Source organism: Oryza glaberrima, chromosome 5 (assembly GCF_000147395.1).
Source record: "Oryza glaberrima chromosome 5, OglaRS2, whole genome shotgun sequence".
NCBI classification, from domain to species: Eukaryota; Viridiplantae; Streptophyta; class Magnoliopsida; order Poales; family Poaceae; genus Oryza; species Oryza glaberrima.
The window spans coordinates 26034606-26058387 of record NC_068330.1 but is presented as its reverse complement, the minus strand read 5'-3'; the positions used below and the strand labels follow the sequence as shown (position 1 = coordinate 26058387).

Below are 23782 nucleotides of genomic sequence, written 5' to 3'. Positions count from 1 at the left end.
AGGAGGGGAGCGACACTGAAAGGGGAAGCCCATGCGCCGGCTATTTCCAGCCGGTGCGTCGTTGTCGCCGGCTGCTTCCTCCTCCACCGTGCGCCGTATGCTGCTTCGCCTCCTCGCTCCCACGAGATGGAGGTTGGGGAAGACGGGGTGAAGTGGTACGGGAGAGAGGGATGGGGGGTTAGGGCGATGGCATTTGCGGGTAATTTCATCAAAAATATGTGGGCAATTCTATAACGCGGTTGGAGTTGGAGTTAAGGAGCGACTAAAATGCCGCTCCAACCCGCCAGTTAGCGATTCCATGCGCTCCGCTCCAAATTTGAACAGATCTGAACTGTTTGGTTGGATTCCAGCTCCAAATAAGTTGAATCTGGGAGCTGGAGCCCTGCTAAACATGTCCTGAGTGTGAGTCCGACCCGACCCGAACCGAGTCGAGCGAGACACAGGCCGGCCGCCCTCTCCTCTCCCCCCTCCTCTCGCCTCGCCTCTCTTCTCTTCTCCTCTTGTTGGTTCGCGCTATACATACATACAGGCACGCAGCTCTCCTTCCCGCCTCCTCTTCCTCCGGCGACCCCCGCCCCCCTCCACCGCCCACCTCCCCGCCCTCCTCCGCCGCCCACTCATCCCTTCGCCTCCCTGCCTTCTCCCCTCGATCGCACCTCCACCCCGCTCCGCCCCTGCCCCGTCTTCTCGCCCGCAAACCCTAACCCTAGCTCCGCGCGCCAGGTACGGTTTCTCCTTCATTTCCACCCTCGCTTCACGCCTTGGGTCAGCCTCGGTGCCACTCTTCACACCATGGTGCCCTTATCATATCATACGACTCTCTATGTTGGTTCCACAATCGCTAATACTGCCGCATTTACATTTACATGTCTTTGCTGTATTTCTATCAACTCATGCACTCTTTCTATTTTAGTTTCCCCTGCCTGATAGGAGTATCCTCAACAGACGTAGTAACAATTCTTTACGCATTCATTGCAGGCAGCAATGTGCTGTTCTTCTTCTCTGATATATATAACAATAGAAATATACCACAACTGAATCTATCACACAGTTTCTCTTGTCTTTACTACTGTATTAATGCTCTTGTCCTTATCTATTTCTGCTTTCTACATTCCATGTTGTAGAGCTCTTGCGGGGAGATACTGCTTGTGGTCGAACACGCTCTGAAGAACCCTGAGGAATGAGCCTCTGCATCCAGTGATGTCCGGATGATGCCTGCTTTGGCTGTCATATGGTGAATATCGAAACGTGCTCTATGGGTGGAATTTTCAATTATGGTGTTAGTGTTGGTAACAAGTCTTCACCACGCAGTCTGGCCATTGAGAAAGCTCAGGAGGAGCTCAGGTATGTTGCGCGGAGAAACATTTTGATCATTTTTTGTGGATGATTGGTACGGAAACGGAGAGCATATAACATGATTTCTCAACTTCAGGCAGGAGCACGATGTTCGTGAAGAACGGAAGAGAGAGCTGGATTTTCTAGAGAAAGTATGTTTCCGTGTTATCTTTCAGACTCCATTTCTGATCTTTCCTTTTGTTTAATTTACTCCCCTTTTTTCTTTGCAGGGAGGGAACCCATTGGATTTCAAATTTGTCCATGTAGCATCAGTTAGTGTACAATCGACTTCTCTCACAGATCAAATAGTTGAACAGAATGTGATAAGGTAATACTTCTTTTTTCTCCTGATATAGCATTCGATGACAATATTTTAAGCTCACCTGTGATCATGTTGTTTTCCTTCATTTGTAGTGATGCTAAAGGTAGTTTTGCTTCTGCTGCTTCGCCTCGTGGAGATTCTGTTGAGAGTAACGGCAGACCAGGAAGTTCACCTTGCCGTGAAACCAACACAGCAGACAATCTTATGCTTTTTCGTGGAGATAAAAATGACGTTGTAGAGGAGAAGATTGTAAAAAGAGGAACAAAGAGAACTAATGCTGCTCAATCCAAGCAGCCCTTGCCCACTGATGGTCACAACAATGCAAAACAAGCTGAGGATTCTGTTCTATCACGCCTTGGAGTGAAGAGCCAGGCATATGTTCGACGCAACAGGTCAAAACCATGTAGGGAGATTACTTCAGTCAAATCACCTACGGTTCCTGCTAAAAGTTCTGAACCAAAAGATGCAAAAGGTGAAATGCAGGAAAAACAGGCAGATGGGCATGGTGCACGTTCTGTTTCTGGTTTAAAACAAGCAGGACAGAAGCGTGAAAATGCAACTAAGAGTACAGCTTCTGATGAACATGTTACAATGGAGTTGGATGGGATTCAAACCAATCGTGGAAGCAACTGCTTAGTGAAGAATGAAGCATCACAAAGTGATGGTAGCAGTAAAGCTATTGAAGTGTTGCCCAATGCGTATGGCAATCAACAGCTTGGTGGATGTGGTGAGGTAGTTGCAGCAGGTGAACCTGTAGAGATCCCTGATTCTACTTCAAACATTATATTGAGGACATCTTATTCTAGTGCAAAATCTACACATCATGTAAGTGAAACACATGCTTATGATCAGAAGGTTGAGGATGGTCAATTGGATAAAGGTTTTACCTCTATCCATGTAGATGAACTAGATAACAGTGGCATCAGTCCAGTGTGTGCTGTAGAATCTGGAACAGTGTGCACAAATTTGGTGGATCCACATTGTGAAGAATCCATAGATATGATTCATAATCATGCAGATGGAAAAAGTAATCAAGTTGATATGAAAAATGTTGACGAGCCTCAAGATCTGGACACTAGTAGACTTTCTAACAAGGGTATCAAGGAAAGTGTTCAGTTGGAAGGTTTCATCGGTTCTACTTCTGTTAAGGAAAATTCCAATCATGTACAACCTGAAGTAAGCACCACTGTTCCTGTTAAAGATGAATCAGAAGCTTTTGACAGTGCAATAGTTGCACAGAAGGATATTGTCTGTTCGTCTCCTGTCCACAGTATGAATAAAGAGGAAAGTCCAGGTTCAGAGGGAAGAAACAGTTGTCTTGGGAATTCTAACTCTATCCATCCAATTGTTGTAGGCCCTGTCTTGCCTAAAAATTCTCTACCTGAAAAATACGGCTCTGATATGGAGACTGAAATTAAAACATCTGGAGAGAATCTGGACCAAATGGCACAAAAGGAACATGAAGATTCTATCCTTAAAAAGGCTCATCTTATAGAGGTATGCTGGTTTATGTATTTTTCTACTATGATGTTAATCTTGTTCTGAAAAGAAAGGAAATTGTGTTTAATAGGTGAATCTTAAGAGGGCTGGTGAACGGTCTCTCTATAATATGTCTCTAGAGAAGAGGACAAGGGGTCACTGGGATTTTGTCCTTGAGGAGATGGCTTGGATGGCAAATGATTTCATGCAGGTATTTTCTGAATTGGTCTCTGATTTTGTTTTTCCTTGTGCTATTCTTAGCTAAAGTTCAATCCTTGCCAAAATTCTTGTGCCATTCTTTTAAGAGTTGCTTACATAAACTGTATACTGTTTTTTTGTTTGTATTTAATAGGAGCGCTTGTGGAAAAATATGGCTGCAGCTCGGGTATGCCATTGGGTTGTGTCTAAAGGAAGGGCAAAATTTGAGGAAGCAATCATTCAGAGAAAGCAGAAAGCTGTTACAAGAAGCCTTGTAAAAGGTATCATGAGTTTTTGGCGTTCAGCAGAGGCTTTGCGAACTATTGGTAGGACAGCTGTTATTCAAGAACACAACTCAGATATGCTGGATACGACAAATCATACTGGTTTGAAAGCTGAAAAATCTGAGGTAAACAAATTGTTTCACATAACCTTTTCTGAAGGGTGATAGTGTATTTGTGCTCATGACATCACATGTGTTCACATTTTAGTGCCATATATTGAAGGATGTTGGGTACTTAGATGTTACAAAAAAAAATCAGGAGTTGAGTACACTAGTCTTATCTTTGCCATTTTACCTGCTAAAATCATGTTTTGGCAGTTTAATTGGTATATACTTTGTTATAGCAAGGGCAGATGATTATGCTGTTGTCTGTGAGGTTGACACAATCTTGGATTTGAACAGGGTAACAAATCCTCGGAAGCAGAAGAGCCTAACTATCCTCGCCAATCTCGAATTCAGGATTATGCAGTTAAATTTCTTGAATATAACAGTCAGACATCTGGTTCTCTTGTGTTGGCTGAAGCACCACCAACTCCTGACAGGCTAAATGACTTTGGTACCTTGAAAGTGTCTGATCTTTCAGAAGTAAACTACTGTAACTTTGTGCAGTCTTTTTATGATTGATTTTTTTTCATCACTTTTACTTCAAGATATCTCGTACTAACGCCCTGATAAACACTCAATAGACACACTTACCTTTGTTTTGACAACTAGAAACATGCATGAATAGTGTTCAACAGCGGTTGTTTCTGATCCTTTTGTTGAATTTCAGGGAAGTCTCTTTTATACAGTAGCACCTAGTGCAATGAAGGTATACAGGGAGTCTGTGGAATCTCTTTCTGTGCATCATAAGGTGAAGAGAGTTTTTTCTAATGAACATATTATGCATATTATATTTCTGGTATGCAGATAGTGTGTTAAAATGCTGGATCACAAGATAGACTGGCATTATATGTGTAAACAAACAGAAATGATAAGGTCGCCTGTATTTTCACATAGGACTCATAAGAATATTGTTGGCAATAGAAGTTTGAAATGTTCCCACTGCTGTATTAAAATATTTCTGGGCTGCTGGCATATGCTGCATTTAATTATCCTGTTGCTTTTGTTCTGTTTGGAAGTACTGTACTGCATGAACGCCAAAAGGAACATATGCCATTTTATTTGCTTTTTTTGCCATTTCTTTCATCATTACTGGCGCACTTTGCTTTTTCCATGTTCACAGTGTTGGCACTTTCTGTTGTCAAATACTATATTGATAGTGTTGGTAATTGCAGAAGACTGGTTACATTGGTCTCAAGGATGACTATGAGGCATCTGGGTGTGACTCTGCTGCAGGTGATACTTACCTGTGCCCTATGTTATTAATTCCTATTATTATGTCTTTACTCCTCCTAATGCTTTACATTTTGTTCTCAGATTTGCCTCAGGAGAATGCTTATGAGGATGAAGGGGAGACATGCACTTATTTACCGGAAGCATATGATGGTGGTTTGTTATCACAGATGGGCCATAGGAAACACCTAGGGCAGCAGAGGATTAACGGTGCAAGATCATATGGAATAAGTACTCATGTGCCTTTTGAACCGTATTTGGAAAGCAAATTATCGAATGGAAAAAGGCCTTCATCTTTCCTTGCAGTTCCTACGAAACGCATCCGTACAGCTGCTAGACAACGAATCGTAAGCCCATACCCTGCTGGCATTGGTGGAACCACCCAAGTCACAAGTAAAACTGATGTTTCAAGTGGGGACACAAGCTCCTACCAAGATGATCAAAGTACGTTGCATGGGGGGTCCTTGCCATGGAAAAATACAGACTTCGAATCAACAGTTGATTTTGACAGACAATTGCCATATGATGGTAGGGAAGTGGTCACTAAAGCTAACAAGAAGAAAAAGCTTAAGAACCCAGGATATAAGACTTCTCAAAATGCAGCCAATTCCTGTGCCTTGGCTTCTGCAAAGGTTAATTCTTTAAGCATGCTCTCAATTATTGTTGTTTTCAATGTTTGTCCAAGTAAATTTATTCTCCTATTGCTTCAGGGCCGTATATGTGATCAACGATCCCAAGCTGATTTCTTTACTCAATATGACCAGGTTTTTTTTTCTCTTTGTTTTCATTTTCTGGTTCATTTAATGATGCTATTTAGATTATTTTGCAATTTTAATTTGATTTTAATACCATTTATGAACATTCTATTCAGAAGGACTTTCTGAAGAAGAAATCAGACTCTGAACAATTTGATTCAAAATGGAACATTGGTACCTTCACCCCCTCTAATTATTGTGCTTGTACCCTGTGTCATACAGCAATCGAACTATTTGCTCTATATTTTATTTGAGAGAGAACATTAAGTAGCTCTTAACATCTCATGTATTGATTTTTATTCGTAGCTTCCCATGGTGGTCAACATGCTTTGAAGAAGCTTAAATTGATGAGGCAAGGGATAGATATTTCACAGGAAGCTTCTCCTGTTGCATCACAGATGAGTAACATGGCAAATTCTGCTAAAATTATAAAGATAATCACCAATAGGGATCGTGGGAGAAAAGGCAAAGCACTGAAGGTACTATGATTTCTCTAACTACTACCATGCACCTTTCTCTTTATTTGCATAAGCATCATAGTTTTGTCAGTGGTCGAAGATGGGACCTTTGATCTGCTGTGTTGCACATTTTTCTGCTCTGTATACCTATAATCAAATTAGAAATTAAGATGATTCTTTTGTCATGTCATGTTCCTCTTTCCGTGAGCAATAGACCAGTAAGCTAATTTCACCTAGGGCCTGTGTTGCTGGTCGGTCAAGATAGAGAGACAGACTCAGCTCAGGTCAAGCAAGCAGGTGGAAGTAGTAAGGTTATAGTTATTTCAGTTGTATGGCTGGAATACAGTGAATAATGTTGAAAAGGGTTGCTGATATCCAAGGAAAAGCTATCCATAAGTCCAGAACCTTCTCATTTCTCATCCATGATCTAAAAGACTACTATCTGTAGTCACAAATGCATGTCGTTTTGGACATTGGTTCACTATTCAGAATACAAACTGTCCCCACCAATATGGCAATATTTTCTGCAGAATATTTATAACCACTGATCTAATTAAAGTTTGGCTGCACATATGTTGTTCTTATGGTCTTGCTTTGTTCCTTTCCATTTGGTCCTTTTCAGTCAGTTGTTTTGCTACTGAATCTTAACATGATAAACATTTCCCTTTTAAGTTGAGCTGTCATAAATCATAATCATGAACATACAAGCATAATGTTGTGGACAACACATGCTGTACAAACAGGATATCTTTCCTACAATTTGCTTATTGAAGTTCTATGCTTTTGGTAGATGGCTTCCAGCGGTGGATGGTCAAACTTCGAGGATCAGGTTTGCATGTGCACATATTTTTTATGCTTTTGGTAGATGGCTTTGATTTATTATGTGTAATTTAATACGATTTGTGGTAATGACTTAAATATCATAAATTTCAGGCTCTTGTTGTCCTTGTCCACGACTTGGGTCAAAACTGGGAATTAGTAAGCGACGCAATTAATAGCATTGAGCAATTCAAGGTAATTTAAAATCTGGGATAGCAACTTTTTCTATGTTTGTATATTCTTCAAACATGTCCTGCAAGCTCTGATTTTATTTCCGTTCTTGGTTCTAGGCATTTTATTTTAGTGGTAGATGCCATTAGGAGTAAGTTTTGGGTTCTGTTGTAAACTCTAGTTTCAGTGAAAAAAAAATACATTTTATCATAATCTCATGGGCTGCTGTTAGTGATCTTTCCCTGATTAACTTGAGTTTTGCATACCTTGTCATGCAGTCTGTATATAGGCAACCTAAAGGGTGCAAGGAGCGTTATAAGGTTCTCGTGGATAAAAATTCTGGTGATGGTGCCGATAGTGCAGAGGACTCTGGTTCATCTCAACACTATCATTTTACGTTGCCAGGCATTCCAAAGGCATGTTATAACTACTCTTTTGATTTATATATTTAATTGCTTGCCACATATGCGGGTACATCTCACAAAAATGTGATGTTGGACCTATTTACTGTCTGATACTTTCTTTCTGAATTCAGGTGTTGTTTTCATCAGCAATATTGCTATAAGTGAAGACATGTTGAGCATTTCACTGAGTTCCTAACATGTTTTATTCATATGAACATCAGGGAAGTGCTAGGCAGTTATTCCAACGACTTCAAGGACCAATAGAGGAAGAAAATCTCAAGGCACATTTTGAAAAAATGATTCTACTCATGCGGCAACTGCACGCCAGACGTAGAAAGGTTCATGTCTCTCCTTATGATTATTCTGGTCGCTTTAATTTGTTGGTGGTTTATAATGTATAATCATGCAACTTATTTTGTTACATTTATAACAGAGGTTAGGTAACTCTTGCTTTTTTTTTTGTCTTGCAAGAATTTTAGGTTGTAATGGTGAAACCAAGTATTCATTTTCTAGTCTTGAACTTGTATTAGTTCTATACCTGTGCTTGTCTATGTACCTCTTTATTTCAATTTATGCATGTACCTATGCTATATTTGATAATATGATGTGGTAGCAAACTCTTCCGTTGAACTATCTCACTTCCATCTGTCTCAATCATCTTTCTGAACTAGTAATGCTGAACTGATAATGTATTATTCACATTATGCCAGAGTGCTTTTTTTACTACCCTTCTTGTTGTTACTGGGAAGTATTTCTTATGGTATGTTTTTTCTTGTGTCTTGTCTATAGGGTAATAGCCAGGAACTCAAGTCGATCATACAGCCACATAGTTCTCATGTTGCCGCTCTAACACAAGCATGCCCAAATAACTTATCCGGAGGCGCTTTGACGTATGTAATGCTTTTGAATGTTCTTTTTGATATTTAGTTTAATATTTTTTTGGTGAAAATACTAAGATATTTCATCTTCCTATATGTTCTCTAGTTATTATTATTATTTTATGGCCCTAACAGCATCCAGTAGTCACCTTCATGTTGATGTGTAATGTGTAACAGGCCACTTGATCTTTGCGACGCTGTAAGTTCAAACCTAGATGCAAGTACGCCTGGTAGTGGTTACCAGAGTTCTTATACAATTGGGTTAACACCACCAAACCATCATGGTTCCAATGGCCCTACAACTCCCAATTCAACTCTGAATTCCAGGTTATCAGGGTCACCTGGTACGGTTCTGAGCAACAATTTTTCGCCGCCTTCAACATTTAGTGCCTCTTCAAGGTAAATTCTTAATTCTTCGTAGCAGGTATTAAGAAGAACGCATGACAAAATTCATTTAAAAAGTTCTCGTCTGTGCAATTTCTTCTATAGGGATGCTCAGAAATATGGTGTTCCTAGATGTACCTCTTTACAAAGTGATGAGCAACAGAAGATTCACTATAACCAGATTCTTAGTGGTAGAAATCTTCAGCAGACTGGAGGTTCTGTTCCAGGAGCATTTCCTCCTGGGGTTGATCGTGGTGCACGTGTGATGCCTGGTACCCATGGTATGGGCATGGTGTCAGGACTAAATCGAGGTATGCCTGCTGCAACTGTAGGCTTTCCTAGGCATAGTTCCCCTGGAAAGCCAAATGTGGTTTCACCTGGAAATGTATTAGCCAACAGTGGGCAAGGAGCGCCAAACGCAGTAAATGTCCATCCTGGAGCCATGTCTGCCCCTGGAAATCCAACCTTACGGCCACATAATCCTATGCAGGCGCTTCATGTGAGTTAACCTTTTATTTATTATCTAGTTAAATCTTGGTGCTCACACAGAGTCAGACTTGAGTTAACTGCATGTTTTAACTTTTAAGCTCTTTTCCATTGGTTATCATCTCTCCTATAAAGAAAAGAATGGGAGATTTTTACTGGTGTCTTTGCTTGTCTTTCCAGTTGCACCCTCCAAGCAATCCATGCATTATTTGTTATTGCATAAGTGATGCCAGCATACTTATGTCTTATATAAACAAATTCATGAGTACTGCTCCCACTTAGTTGCTTTCTATATTTTTTATTGAACCAATGTTGCCAGCAAACTTATGTAAATGAGAAGTTGCCTTTATCGAAGGATATCAGAGGCTTGTGTAGGATGCTATGCAGCTTCTCTAGTGATTTGCTGCTCGAATTTTTTGCTGTGTCACATTTTCTTTGTTTTCTATGGACGGATTTTATATGCTTAGATGTCATTTGCCAGTTAACTGATTACGCAAATTTCAATGTCCCTTCAGGACAGTTAACTGATTGGACATCCACATGTTTGTTCCTTGGGAAATTAGAAAAATATGAAATTTATTTTTATCTGACCAATCTAAATAGTTCTGTGTAACTGAAGCTTAAAAAGTTTGACTCAACACATTCTAAAGCTTAGTTGCTTTAGACTCGGAGGGATTACATTTACATCTGTTATTTATGTGACTTGAATTTTATGAAGGTTAAAGTACCTCACTGAATTAACAAACTGTTAAAAACTAGGGATAGCTAATTTATATTTCCTTTCCTTTAGCCTGGTCAAAATATGGAAGAGCATAGGCAGATTGTGATGCCAGAGTTCTGCATGCAGGTTTCACAGGGAAATACTCAAGCCATCAGCAGCATGAATCATTCACTCTCCAATGCGGCATCTTCTTCACCTGTTCAGTCTTTTCCTATTCAGCAACATCAACAGACACATCAAATTTCACCGCCATCACACATGTTTGGAAATCCGCAGCATCCTCAGATCCAAGGGATGAGCCATTCGAATCCACAGCAGCAAACATATGCTATGCGCTTGGCTAAAGAAAGGAACATCCAACAACGTATGGTGCCTCAGCAACAGAATGATCTTCCTGGAGCAAGTGCAGTACCCAGTGTACAGAATGGTTCGCATGGTCAGCAGCAGAAGCAATCACCTGCAGCCTTGTCAGCCCCATCTTCACAACCACAGCATCAGCGGCAGCAAGCTGCACAAAATCCACCAGATAGCTGTGCACATCCCAATCAACCAACCAATGCTACACAACATAAGCCAAAGAAGAGTCAACAGCAGCCTAGACAGAATCAGCAACAAAGGAATCAAGGTAGTCAACAGGCTAAGCTTATGAAGAGCTTAGGACGAGGGAACATGCTGATACCTCAGACTACAGTTGACACCACTCCAACCAATGCTGTTTCTGCGTCTTCCAAAAAGCAAATTACTGAGAACAAACTGATTCAACATGGCCAAGGAACTTTACCCGGAAATAAAGCATCAAATCCGTCAATCCCTCATCCTGGAAATCAACATAAACTATACAGTTCTCCATTGCCTCAATCACCAAAACAGTTGCCAGATATTGGTAACCAAGGCGTATTGCAGGGTTCTCCTAGTCAGGCCCTCTTAACTTCACAACAGCTTCCACTCCATCCTAAATCTTCACTGACCACACAACAGCAACAACGGCATGTCCATTCATCGCAGAATAGCATCCAAAGAATGATGATGCACCAAAACCTCCAAAGTAATTCTGATTGTAGGCCAGACTCACAGGTCGTTCAAGTCCAAAACAATCAGATAGTTCCAACACCACCTATTCCTCAGAGTACAGAGTCAGGCAGCACTGGACTTTCATCCATAAGCCAGCAGAAGCACGAGGTGTCGAATGATTCAAATGCAGTTAATTCAACATCTATGATGCTTAGCTCTCCTCAAGATACATTTGCTGGGGGTGAGAGATTATTGCCATCATCTAGCCATGATGTGCTGGAAAGGCAGATGCCAGGTGGTTTGCCTATGTATGGTGGCCAGTGGCACCAGGAGCAATCTAAGCAGCAACTGCAGCCCCCAAACCAGCAGAGACCAGTTGTTCAAGGCAGTGTATATGCTCCATTAAATCCTGGGCCTGGCTGATGATAAATTAATCTGGGTTGGTCACTTTTACAGAGCAACCCTTTTTTGAAATGTAAAGTTATTGTACAGGTATGCACTTTTAACTTCCTTACTTTTTGACTTGGTAACGGATACTGTCTTTGAATTTTGTTATGTCAATGCAGAGATTAAGTAAACTTATGGAACCATTTGCTTTTCCTTCTGATTATTCTAGGACATCAAGTTGCTCGTATTCATCACTTCTTGAAGTAGAGGTAGGGTGATAGAATTGATATTCGAGTCGAGCAGTTTAAATGATCCATGTCTAAAAGCAGATGGGCTTTTGCAGTAATTTAAAGCTTGTGCTACTATATTCTTTGTAGGGAGTATTCTTCTGATATTTTTTTACCTTATCTCACTTGCTAGGTGTCAGTGACTCCGTAACATGGAAGCTGCGGATGATAGTGATGTTAATTCAACTTGGAGCTAATCGTAATCACCTTAGTGTCAGGTAGATAGTTGTTTCCGTGCCATTTTAAGTCCACCTTTAGAAGGTGAAATATGTTTTATGCAGTCTAGATAACTGGATGGAGGTGGCTGTTGCAGCGGCAAACTTCGTTTCTTTTTGGTGGATTCTGACCCAAATCCTGGGCCCGGCTGTATATTTTCGATGCGAGGTCCATGCTTTCTAGAATCAGGAGGATAAAGTGTAACCCTGTAATTGCTTCAACTACAACTTGGTGAATGCAAAAGTGCTTATTTGCATTTTGTAATGCGCAGTTTGTTTGTCATTTGAAACAACTCGCTAGTGCTGTTTTGCAGCATCAGTGTGGAAGGAGGCAGAGGCAAAGGTGGATTGCTTCATTTGGGTTTTGGTTTAAGTGGGATGTTATGATTAATTTGGGTTTGGGTTTGAATCATTTTTGTGGGATTTTGTGGTCTGCACTGCAAGTTCAGCTACGCCAGCGAAAGATGTGGAGTACTTGCATTTTCCATGTGAATTGTTGTGATCTTGCAACAGAGAATGACGGGCGTTCCCTGTGTTGTGCTAGTTACCCAGATGTAGGAGTATGTGCCGATGTGCGTAGTGCTCGGAAACTTGCAAGATTGAACCTGATCATCACAGTCACAGCAGAAAGAAAGGAGTACTGTATTTTATTGTCCTAACCACCCAAAGGAAAGAAGTCAAATTAGTAGGATTTCTCAACAATAAAGAAAAAAAAAATCAAAGTATGATACTCTTTAACTTCATTCATAATAGTTACTACTTAATTCGTTTACACTCTCGAATAATTATTACAAAATCATTTGGTTATTTCGCTGTTCACTGTTCAAGGGGAAAAAAGCCACTCAAGCCATTGTTGTTGTTTTTCCCCCATTGCTTGCATTTTATTCCTTGTGCTTGGGTTGGGTGGCAGCCATTGTTGTGTTGTGTTGGCTTCCCTTTCCCCTCCCTCCCACTCCCAGTCTGTCTCTCTGTCTGGCTGTGCTGTGTACTCCTACTATAGCGAGACAGAGAGAGAATCTAAATCCAATCTCAAGGACATGGCCAAGCCCAAGCAGCCGCCTCCTCATGCTCCTCCTCCGCCGCCGCCCCCGCCTCCGGTGGAGGGCAAGCCCAAGCCTCCTCCTCATGCGCCGCCGCCGCCGCCTCCGGAGGCCAAGAAGAGCTTCATGCGCCGCATGTTCCCCTTCCTCCTCGCCGCCAACGTCTTCGTCGGAGGTCAGCTCACCCCTTTCCTTCTGTACTTAGCTTACCCGATGCCGCGTCCTTGTCATCTACCTTACCTCTACCGCTGCGCTGCTACTCCTCCTTGCGGGATCACCTCCGTACCCAGGGCTGACTACTGTTGGTCGCACCAGCAGTTGGGGCTATATCAGTATTCATCTCTTAGGCGGGTTGGTTGTTGCATTCACTCTCGGCTTTACTCACATGTCTCATCACTGAAAGATCCATCCGCTTCAGTAAACTTATATTAATATAAGCTCATCAACTACACATAATCTTTTACTCACATTGGGGGCAACTTCTGTCTCTGCCTTGTTTGGGCTAGACTAGTGCATTGTTGTCTTAGCATCTGCAGTGCCATTTACTACTACTGTATTTACGTTTATTCTAGTTGTTCTTGTTTCTTCTCAAGTGTTATGCATGTAATGGTAAACCAGAGCTGCCAATCATATTTGTGCATTTTTTGTCTCCTCAGTATATTTGAGCATATCTATTAACAGGATATTAATGTAGTACTGAAGAAATATAGTACATGCATAAATTGAGCGCATATATGTATATATATTCTTTAAGTTCTGAAAGAGATCCACTTCTGTAGCTCTTATGTGCTGTTATTCTGCACTTCTGCTTTTCTTACTCAAATGCTATTATAGTTCAGTTATTAACATCCTTATAACAATATGCAGCTTATATGCTTATGAGGACCTACCAAAAGGACTCGGGAAAGAAAGATACCGAGAATGATCCTACTTCTTCTACGCCGACCTCATCTCCCGCGGCTGCTGAGAAGCCTGCAGAACCAATTGTTGCACCCATAAAGGTGCTCACACCAATCTCCCAAGACGATCAGCGCCAGCTGTACAAATGGATGCTGGAGGAGAAGCGCAAGATCAAGCCACGCGATGCTGCGGAGAAGAAGAAGATTAACGAGGAGAAGGCCCTTCTCAAAGAGTTCATACGAGCAGGATCCCTTCCAAGCCTATAAGATCGCCAATTAACTATTATTTGGATCTGTAGTGCTCTTGTGTTTGATGATTGACTGGGAACGGTGCGAGTTTGATTGTATTTACAAGTCCAGCACTGTAATCAGATTTCCAAATGATAGTTGTGGAAAGACCCTGTTGAGCTTGATCTCCTGAATTGAATTGGCTTCTTTCATAGGACATGTTGGGTATCAAGAAGCCGATTTCTGGGAGGCATGGAAGATGATGTATGAAACTATTATCAGTGTTGATTTGGGCTTTTCAGCTATTGGTGCTGTGTAAGTTCATCAGCATATTTGATGTTTGTGGTCTCTTACAGCCTTGAGCCTGCTTGTCACATTACAAATATACTTATGTATAGTTGCCAGCTCAACTGCTCTGTTGACCTGAAATGCTGCCATCATCAATCTATCAATTACTATTTCGCATACTATTATACAAAAGGTTGAAAAGAAGCCCTCCGAGGGCTTAGAAATACCCATGTAAATTGGAGTAAACGATGAATACATGTTATAATAGTGTAGATTGATCGATATAATTGTATATGAAGTATATACTAGAAGTTAAGGGAATGTTTGAGGGGAGAGGAAATGAGAAGATATGCAAAAGGTGAGTCGTTAGCAAATGATTAATTAAATATTAATTGTTTTGAACTCTTGGATGAATACAATTTTTTAAAGCAACTTGCTTGTAGAATATTCTTCTTTTATTTTTTTTTAAAAAAAGCACAGTGTTTAGCAGTCTGAAAAGTATGCGTGCAAAAGAAAATCAAAACAACTTTTTATATAAGATTATTGTAAAAACACATTGTTTAGCACTTAGAAAAACATGCGCGAAAAAGACGAGGGGGACACCCTAAGAGTTGTATATGATCAAATTCAACATCTATTGTATATAAAATATATCTATGTATTTTAGGAGAAACATATTTATGTTTATAGGGATAGAAACTAGTCTATCACTCTAATCCAATACAAAATACAGTTGCACGCGTAGAAATATAAAGCAGATTAGCTAGGAGTTGTAGTAATAAAGTAGTAAGTCTAAATCAACATTTTTTTTTTGAAAAAAAATAAAAGGGAAACCAGCTACTCCAGTTTGTTTGACATTAGATTCATAGAAAAGGTGGGCTTACTGGGTTCGGCCCATTAACCAACCCACGGACGCTTCCACCTAGGAGTAGTAGTTTGGGTTTGGGTTCCTCTCTCGTCTCGTCTGTTTTGTTTTCCCCTCCGACTCCGATCGATCTCCACCCCGAATCCCTCCTCTCCTCACCGCCGGCGAGCTTCCGGCTACGGCGGAGATGGCCACACGTTATTGGATCGTGTCTCTTCCCGTGCAGACTCCTGGCTCCACCGCCAATTCTCTCTGGGCGCGCCTCCAGGACTCCATCTCGCGCCACTCCTTCGACACGCCGCTCTACCGGGTAAGCATCCTCCCCGCCTTCCTTCCTTCCTTCCTTCCGCCACCACCATCCTCACCCTCCTCCTCCGCCTCCCGCCCGCAGTTCAACGTCCCCGATCTCCGCGTCGGCACGCTCGACTCCCTCCTCGCCCTCAGCGACGATCTCGTCAAGGTAACCCATCTCTTCTCTTCTCCCCGTCTCGATCTCCCTTGCCCCCCCGCTCTCACGCGATTCCTATTATTCCTGCCGCTGCTGCAGTCCAACGTCTTCATCGAGGGGGTCTCGCACAAGATCCGGAGGCAGATCGAGGAGCTAGAGCGCGCCGGGGGTGTCGAGAGTGGGGCTCTCACCGTTGACGGCGTCCCCGTCGACACCTACCTCACCAGGTCGCTCGCTCGCTCCTGCCCCTGCTGCCTCTCAGCTTAGCGATTCCAACTCTTTTGCTAAAGCTCTCTACCTCTTCCTTCCTTTGCTTCTTCTTCTTTTCTAGGTTTGTGTGGGATGAGGGCAAATACCCAACGATGTCACCGCTCAAGGAGATTGTCGGCAGCATCCAATCACAGGTCTCCAAGATTGAAGATGACATGAAGGTGATGACCTTTTTCCCTTGCTACCACATAATCACTAGCCAAGACCGCAACCTACATATAGTGCTGTTAATATGTTTCGACCCTAATGCTGTCTCTAGTCATTAATTAACGACACTTGGTGTATTCTTATTCTTCTTGTACATAAGACATAAAGTTTTGCCGTTCAGCGGGAATTGTTTGCTTGCTTTGCAACAAGTAGGCAAGTTTTGACATTATCTCCATAACGTGCAAAGTTCAAGCTAGTGAGCTTTGTTCTCCTGCCAAGTGTGTTTTTACAGGGTCTAGCTTGGTTTCTGTTTTGGTATGTTCTGTTGTTCTAGCCAGCTATCAACACAACCATATTCTTGTGATTAGGCATCCACGTCTCCTTTTTTAGCATTGAGTTATCGCGCACAACACTACAGCGTGACCTGTTGAATTTACAACAGCTGAGCTGAATGTGTTTTTTACCTTCAGGTTCGAGGAGCGGAATACAATAATGTAAGGAGCCAGCTTAGTGCGATCAACAGAAAGCAAACTGGAAGGTAGATTGCATGCCACTGAGTTTTTGGCTTTAAGCCAATTCTTTCTTGTTTTATTTCAAAGGACTCAGAAATGCGAGGGTATGGTTTCATCTTTTGTTAGTCAACTCTAATTAGTTTGTTTTCCTTCTGTATAGCTTAGCAGTTCGTGATCTTTCCAATCTGGTAAAACCAGAGGATATGGTCACATCAGAACATCTAGTGACACTCCTTGCAGTTGTTCCTAAGTACTCTCAAAAGGATTGGTTGTCAAGCTATGAGTCCCTTGACACATTTGTGGTAAGTATATGCTCTTTTATAGTGACATGGTTAGTAATAGACTGTCATTTCAACTATTTATATGATTTTCGTCCTTTCAGCAAGTTGCTTATTTTACTTTTGTAGTTTTTGTTCAATCCAACAATGTTTAGTTTGTTACCACTTGTGGCGTTAATAGTTCTACTAGCAGGAGATGTTACCCCTGTAGAAACCACTTAAAGTAAAGATCTGTTTGACCTGTAAATTCTTTACTCAGATTGTTTTATTTAGCCCTTATAAGGACCTTGTTTTTTTTTCCAGCACTACATGTTGATGTGATTAGTATTCGTAATTGGTTGTTATATTTGAGTGCTTTTTTCCTTGAACTAATTATTGATTTATAGGTACCGAGATCGTCTAAAAAACTTTATGAGGACAATGAGTATGCTCTCTACACGGTAACATTGTTTGCTAAGGTTGTTGACAACTTTAAGGTCCGTGCACGTGAAAAAGGTTTCCAGGTAAATTTGCCGTCCTAACTTTTTCATCAAAAACCTTTGTTTACACTTCACATTTAGCTTTTATCCCTAGAGCCTTAGGAGTTCCAAATAACTTGGGACAGAAATTCAGTCTTGTTTTTCTGTCCCCATCAATCTGGCAATTCTCTGTCACCCATTAACTTGTATTGCGTTGAAATACAGGTTCGCGATTTTGAGTATAGTTCTGAAGCACAGGAAAGTAGGAAGGAAGAGCTGGAAAAGCTAATGCAAGACCAGGAAGCAATGAGGGCATCACTTCTGCAATGGTGCTATGCCAGCTACAGTGAGGTGCATGTCTTTTTAGGCTTATTTAATAATCCTGTCAACAATGACATTTCTTTAGAGAAGAACTTTTTTATTCTTATGAATGTCATTTTTGTTTCATGTAAGTTCTATTAAAATGACTACCAATTATTGTTTGATGTTCATTTCATCATTTTGCACCAGAATAGAGATAAATATGTTTTCATCTCCTTTAGTAGCCTGACGGTCTTAATTGTCCTTAAAAGCATCCAATTATGCGGAATCTGAACCAGTAAGAAGATATTGTCTGGTCTCAGTTGCCACTTGCCAGCAATAGATAGATGCCACACTGTGTTTATGTTTAAATTTTACATAAGGATTTTAGTAAGTTATAACTTCATGGCATACTGCAAGTTCTTCCTACTGCTGTTATTATCTCACTAGAACCTTATTATTCAGGGATAAATCCTTGTTTCTGGGATGTATTAATAAGCTTGTGTTTATTATCCATAATTGTCTATTTTAATTTGTGCAGAATACCATTTATGTACGTCATGCTAAAGTGCAAAACTTTGTGCTTCTCTATGTGCGTAAAAGAAAATAATTCGTGCTGTTGTTTATCTCTGCTTATGCAGTGAATTGCCATCATGAAGGATTTGTTTACTGAACTGAGTTAGTTAGAGCCTAGCTCTATAGGCTATAGACATACTTATTACATATTCACTATGTCCCAAAAAAAAAAACCAACCTAGTCAAGGATGGGATACAACCTAGTCATGTCCAGATTCGTTGTACTAGGTTGTCTCATCATGTCCTAGTCATTGACGGAGGGAGTAGCACATATGTTTCTTGATTGTTGGGTTTTGTGGTTTGCTTTTTCTTTGATTCATTCCTCGTGAACTTGTGTTTTCATGGTGCTCAGTTGTAATTGTTTACATAAAACTATTCTGCAGGTATTCAGTTCCTGGATGCACTTCTGTGCTGTGCGTGTCTTTGTAGAGAGCATTCTTAGATATGGTCTTCCCCCATCATTCCTGGTAATCTATTCTACTGTTACGTAGTATATGATAGTCAAATTTGTACTTTGATGCCTGATCTAATATCATATGCTGTTTATGTTTTCATCAGTCTGCTGTTCTAGCACCTTCTCAAAAGGGTGAAAAGAAAGTAAGGAGCATCCTGGAGGAACTCTGTGGCAATGTCCATAGGTAATTCAGCGTTTGAGTTTGTGTTCATTGCATTGTTAGTCACAACATGCACCTGCTTTTGTCATTAATTGAGCCTCTGAATTGCAGTATTTACTGGAAATCTGAAGACGATGTTGGTGTAGCTGGTCTGGGAGGTGAAACCGAGGCTCACCCCTATGTTTCCTTCACAATAAATTTTATCTGAGCACAGTATGTTCCTTGCTACCTGTGGCCAGGCAAGGCAGTGTTTTGGAGTAATTACTACTTTGGCAAACAAAAAACCAGCGAATGGTTCGGTGTATATTATAATTGTGATACGTCAATTCTTTCTTGATTTATTTACCCAGCTTATATGATCCTGTAGTTTGAACCGATCAATAATGTAGCTTTTTGGGGGAACCTGGACTATTTTCCTGGCACAATAGGGTATCTGTTTGGACTATTTTATCCCCGGCAACTACAATATTCCAGCTGTTTCCTTTAGTATATCTATTGTGCTTTGAGAGCACCGTGTAAGATGTTGTGGATATTATGTTTTTGTAACTTTGAGCAGCCAGGTTCGTAATAAAAGATCAATATAAATAATTCAGGTCGCGAGCCTGATTGTAAACAGTTTGTTGTTGAATTCGAGCTGTCTCCTTTTTTCTTTGACGATTACGACTGTTGCACTCATATATAAATAGAAAGGTGGTTGTGTTTTCACATTCAGTAGGGTGGTGCACCGTACCCCGTACATGATAATACTGATGGTGTTGTGACAGAAGGACAAGTTGGGGGTTATGTATAGAACGTCAATCCTTGGTGACCCCAGTTCCCACTGATGATAGTAGAGTAGACAAGACACAAGAGGAGATGATGGTCAAGGTGAGAGGTGAGGGTGGGTGAAATTGGATCAGCATCAAAGTCTCATGATGTTATCATTAACATATGTGAGTCTGATGAATTATTGATTCACTGAAGAGGATCCCAATGGAGGTGATCGCCTCATTTTGATTTGAGTAGGACCGCGTTATGAGAGCGGGGTGAGGTCGGCAAGGAGAAGGATGGATCAGAATAGTCATAGATGGAAAAAAAAATGCAAGGAGTAATTAAGATTAATAGGAGTAATGTGGATGAAGAAGAAACAGCTAGGCTAGGCACATAAGAAGATGATTAATGGGCAAAATCAATCCAATCCCCCTCATCGCGTCGCGTGAGGAGAGGAGGAAATGGCATCCTCGAGATTGCATTTTGTCGTCGATGATCCGGTCCATTCCGGCGCCGGCGTTCACATTACACACCCAACCAATATCCTCACCAGTACTACTATTCCATTCTGCTACTAGTATACTCCTTCAGTAGTGCAGTATTTTTCTTGTATAAATAATACTCTAGGAGTGTACTAATACTCCTAGAGTAGTCTTGTTTCACCTACCCCCGTTCCGTTCCTTGTATGAATCCATTGCCTTGCTTCTGCTTGCCCATTTGATGATTTGATTTGATTTGATTCAATCTCCAAATCGATCGATTTCTCCTCCTCCATAGGAGAAGGAGATACACGTGATGTCCAACCGGCGTCGCAAGCGCGGCGAATCCAAGCCCCAAGCCCACGACGCCGGCGACACCACGCCCATCGACAACATACTCACCTCCCTCGACGACGCCCCGCCACCGCCACCTCCACCGCGCCGCGAGCTCCCCCTCCTCCAGCTCAACGACCACCAAGAGGCAGATGACGCTGACGCCTCGTCGTCGTCGTCGCCGCACCAGCAGCGGCGGCTGTGGGTGAAGGACCGGTCGCGCGCGTGGTGGGAGCTGTGCAGCAGCGCCGACTACCCGGAGGCCGACTTCCGCCGCGCCTTCCGCATGTCCCGCCCCACCTTCCACTTCCTCTGCGACGCGCTCGCCGCCGCCGTCGCCAAGGAGGACACCGCCCTCCGCGCCGCCATCCCCGTCCGCCAGCGCGTCGCCGTCTGCGTCTGGCGCCTCGCCACGGGGGAGCCACTCCGCGTCGTCTCCAAGCGCTTCGGCCTCGGCATCTCCACCTGCCACAAGCTCATCCTCGAGGTCTGCTCCGCCATCCGCAACCTCCTCATGCCGCGCTTCCTCCACTGGCCCGACCACCCCACCTCCACCGCCTACAAGACGCGCTTCGAGGCCACCTCGGGCGTCCCGGGGGTGGTGGGCGCCATGTACACCACGCACATCCCCATCATCGCCCCCAAGGTCTCCGTCGCCGCCTACTTGAACCGCCGCCACACGGAGCGCAACCACAAGACCTCCTACTCCATCACCCTCCAGGGCGTCGTCGGCCCCGACGGCACCTTCACCGACGTCTGCATCGGGTGGCCGGGGTCCATGAGCGACGAGCAGGTGCTCCGCAAGTCGGCGCTGCACCAGCGGGCGTCGGCGGCGGCTGGGTCGATGTCGTGGGTGGTGGGCGGCGCGAGCTACCCGCTGACGGAGTGGATGCTGGTCCCCTACGCGCAGCGCAACCTGACGTGGACGCAGCACGCCTTCAACGAGAAGGTGGGCGAGGTCCGGCGCGTGGCCACGGAGGCGTTCGTCCGCCTCAAGGGGCGGTGGGCGTGCCTGCAGAAGCGCACGGAGGTGAAGCTGCAGGACCTCCCCGCGGTGCTCGCCGCCTGCTGCGTCCTCCACAACATCTGCGAGACCAGGGGGGAGGACATGGACCCCGACCTCCGCTGCGACCTCCCCCCCGACGAGGAGGACGACACCGTGCTTGTGCAGTCGGAGTCCGCCAACAAGGTGAGGGACGACATCGCGCACAACCTCCTCCACCGCGGATTGGCCGGCACCGCCTTCTTCTGATCATTTCGATTTCCGTCCCAATCTGCACTACAGACACTGTATTGAGGTTTCCCTCCTCCCCTCCTGTTTGTTCTTGTTATTGCTATAGATTAGTTTAGGTGCTCCACTCAACAACAACAATAACACAAGATTGAAATGTGATGCTTTGCCCTCCTCGTTAATAAATCACTGGAATACATCGCTTCGTTTCAAAATTTGCTTTGCTTTTTGGACTATTCTTTATCCTGGTACTGGTAAATTACACATACAAGCTGAATATTTACTCCTATAAGTAAGCACGACCTACAGTATTTGGGTAGGATACTAGAATTCTGCGCTTTGTTCTATTGTCTTACCTGAAAATTTTACCCCTCGTACAAATCTCCTTCTCTACATGTCAACTTATCAGCCACAACCAGAATTCAAACTTTGAATTTAGTGGCTTTTATTTTCAGCATTAGCTTTGCTTTAAATGAATAAGAATAAAAGTTTTAGCGACATTGTTTTTTTAATTTGTTTCGTTTATTTTTCTATAGCTTATCCTTCATTGCACGAACGATTAGTGTGGCCTTGAAACTTTAATTGTAGGGATGACATTGAATCCAATCCTAGGTTGAGAGATGCCACTGTAGGACCATGAGGCTTGCCGAAATTTTTGTTCTGGATCTTTTGATATGCTTGTTGGCCAAATGTGCATTGCTCCCCCAACGGTGTGCTGTCAATGCTAAAGTAGCAAAACATATACAGTAGCATTACAACAGTATACGTGCTGAGCTTTAGTTCCTCTGGTGACCAACCACTCTGGGAATACTATTGCTTAATAAATCATTCTGTAGTCTGTACCTTTGGTTAGTGTTTTTGTTACAATGGGGTTGTGTGTCTTGACTTTTGACATTTCAAAGGAAACATGTTACTCCTTCCGTCCGGATTTTGACATTTTGCTTACACCGTTTGACTATTCATCTCATTCAAAAAAAATTTTAAATTATTATTATTATTTTTACTTTATTATCCAAAGTACTTTAGTCAAAACTTTTCGTTTTTTATATTTGCATAATTTTTTTTAAATAAGGCCATGTTTAGTTGTTTTGGCAAAAAAAAAAAATTTTGACGTATACGAAAACACATTTAAAGTTTTATTAATCCGTCATTAGTAAATATTTACTGTAGCATCATATTATCAAATCATAGCGTAATTAGGCTTAAAAGATTTATCTCATATTTTACATGCGAACTGTGCAATTGGTTTTTTTCGTCCACATTTAATGCTAGCATGTGTCCAAATATTTGATGTGACAAAAAAGTTGAAAGTTTGAAGGGAACTAAACACAGTATAAGACGAGTGGTCAAACAGTTCGAGCAAAATGTCAACGTACCAATATTATGGTACGGAGGGAGCACAACGATACTACTAGAAACTAGACTAGTGAAAATGAAAATGGAAGTCTGTGACATGAATGGCACCAGTGGTCTAGTGGTAGAATAGTACCCTGCCACGGTACAGACCCGGGTTCGATTCCCGGCTGGTGCATTTTTTCTTCTCTCTCTCTCTCTCTCTCTCTCTCTTTTTTGCCTTCCTTCCATCTATGTGCTGATGTTAAATACTTTTTTTTTCCCGGTTTTACTTCAGCATGAAGCACCAACAAAATGGCCATTACAGGTTTGCAGGGACTTTACTGTTAGCGCAAAATGCCGTTGTTGACTTGTTGTAAAGAGCGGCTTGTCAGATGTTTTTCATTTTTCACACCGTGCTGTAACTTGGAAGCATGACGCGGACGGACTGATTATTGTTACACTGACCAATTCTAGCTCTAGCTCCGTCAGGGTCATCAAATGAGTGGTTGCTCCATCCGAGAATTCTGCAGCCTCATCGGTTGGCATATTTCAAATAGCATATTTATAAGAGATAATCCAAGAAATAAATGTGAGTTCTAAAAAATACCATTGACAAGTGTGAGTTCTAAGAAATATCATCATACAAACGATTTTGTCCCAAAAATACCATCGTCGTTAGGGTTCTATCCATTTTGCGCCGTCAGATACACTGTTCATCCTATAGAATTTAACATCGTGGAATGAGTGGAACCCTAACGGCGATGGCATTTTTGGGACAAAGTCATTTGTAAGATGGCATTTCT

At 42.3% G+C, this 23782-nt stretch overlaps 4 protein-coding genes and 1 non-coding gene across 10 annotated transcripts; all 5 read left to right on the top strand.

Annotated features, from left to right (window-relative positions):
• Positions 1-562: 562 nt before the first annotated feature.
• LOC127773591 (chromatin modification-related protein EAF1 B-like) lies at positions 563-12729 on the top strand. Of its 5 annotated transcripts, none has more exons than XM_052299717.1 (25): positions 563-723; positions 1125-1344; positions 1433-1487; positions 1566-1663; positions 1750-3154; positions 3228-3347; positions 3489-3743; positions 4020-4202; positions 4390-4470; positions 4895-4955; positions 5037-5584; positions 5663-5716; positions 5824-5881; positions 6014-6186; positions 6956-6994; positions 7099-7179; positions 7434-7571; positions 7781-7897; positions 8349-8449; positions 8615-8836; positions 8927-9132; positions 9214-9320; positions 10155-11531; positions 11656-11695; positions 11847-12728. In XM_052299717.1, exons 2-23 carry the CDS (start codon positions 1232-1234, stop codon positions 11460-11462), a joined length of 5523 nt encoding a protein of 1840 aa, XP_052155677.1. In that variant the 5' UTR covers positions 563-723; positions 1125-1231; the 3' UTR covers positions 11463-11531; positions 11656-11695; positions 11847-12728. The 5 variants fall into 5 exon arrangements, with proteins under 5 accessions (XP_052155677.1, XP_052155675.1, XP_052155676.1 ...); XM_052299715.1 differs by having other exon boundaries at positions 564-723; positions 8927-9320; positions 11847-11931; positions 12027-12728; XM_052299716.1 differs by lacking the exon at positions 11656-11695 and having other exon boundaries at positions 564-723; positions 8927-9320; positions 11847-11931; positions 12027-12729.
• Positions 12730-12832: 103 nt separating this feature from the next.
• Positions 12833-14505, top strand: LOC127773593 (pistil-specific extensin-like protein). The gene is made up of 2 exons (XM_052299720.1): positions 12833-13143; positions 13836-14505. Exons 1-2 carry the CDS (start codon positions 12966-12968, stop codon positions 14132-14134), a joined length of 477 nt encoding a protein of 158 aa, XP_052155680.1. The 5' UTR covers positions 12833-12965; the 3' UTR covers positions 14135-14505.
• A 798-nt stretch (positions 14506-15303) lies between these two features.
• LOC127773605 (V-type proton ATPase subunit C) lies at positions 15304-19464 on the top strand. The gene is made up of 11 exons (XM_052299733.1): positions 15304-15558; positions 15640-15708; positions 15796-15923; positions 16028-16127; positions 16584-16651; positions 16786-16927; positions 17290-17406; positions 17587-17712; positions 18621-18704; positions 18796-18875; positions 18963-19464. Exons 1-11 carry the CDS (start codon positions 15436-15438, stop codon positions 19057-19059), a joined length of 1134 nt encoding a protein of 377 aa, XP_052155693.1. The 5' UTR covers positions 15304-15435; the 3' UTR covers positions 19060-19464.
• A 543-nt stretch (positions 19465-20007) lies between these two features.
• Positions 20008-23538, top strand: LOC127773604 (protein ALP1-like). Of its 2 annotated transcripts, none has more exons than XM_052299732.1 (2): positions 20008-21711; positions 23305-23538. In XM_052299732.1, exon 1 carries the CDS (start codon positions 20397-20399, stop codon positions 21663-21665), a length of 1269 nt encoding a protein of 422 aa, XP_052155692.1. In that variant the 5' UTR covers positions 20008-20396; the 3' UTR covers positions 21666-21711; positions 23305-23538. The 2 variants fall into 2 exon arrangements, with proteins under 2 accessions (XP_052155692.1, XP_052155691.1); XM_052299731.1 differs by having other exon boundaries at positions 23275-23538.
• TRNAG-GCC (transfer RNA glycine (anticodon GCC)) lies at positions 23105-23175 on the top strand. The gene has a single exon. It is a non-coding gene; the product is annotated as a tRNA-Gly (tRNA).
• Positions 23539-23782: the final 244 nt, after the last annotated feature.

Bases quoted from the DNA above. Each gene is read 5' to 3' on its own strand.
- LOC127773591 (XM_052299716.1), top strand. From the start codon at position 1,232: ATGGTGAATATCGAAACGTGCTCTATGGGTGGAATTTTCAATTATGGT. The intron at 4,956-5,036 runs GTGATACTTACC...TTTTGTTCTCAG, and splicing joins TGGGTGTGACTCTGCTGCAG to ATTTGCCTCAGGAGAATGCT. The intron at 7,180-7,433 runs GTAATTTAAAAT...CTTGTCATGCAG, and splicing joins ATAGCATTGAGCAATTCAAG to TCTGTATATAGGCAACCTAA.
- LOC127773593 (XM_052299720.1), top strand. From the start codon at position 12,966: ATGGCCAAGCCCAAGCAGCCGCCTCCTCATGCTCCTCCTCCGCCGCCG. The intron at 13,144-13,835 runs GTCAGCTCACCC...AACAATATGCAG, and splicing joins CGCCAACGTCTTCGTCGGAG to CTTATATGCTTATGAGGACC.
- LOC127773605 (XM_052299733.1), top strand. From the start codon at position 15,436: ATGGCCACACGTTATTGGATCGTGTCTCTTCCCGTGCAGACTCCTGGC. The intron at 15,924-16,027 runs GTCGCTCGCTCG...CTTCTTTTCTAG, and splicing joins GTCGACACCTACCTCACCAG to GTTTGTGTGGGATGAGGGCA. The intron at 16,928-17,289 runs GTAAGTATATGC...ATTGATTTATAG, and splicing joins AGTCCCTTGACACATTTGTG to GTACCGAGATCGTCTAAAAA.
- LOC127773604 (XM_052299732.1), top strand. From the start codon at position 20,397: ATGTCCAACCGGCGTCGCAAGCGCGGCGAATCCAAGCCCCAAGCCCAC.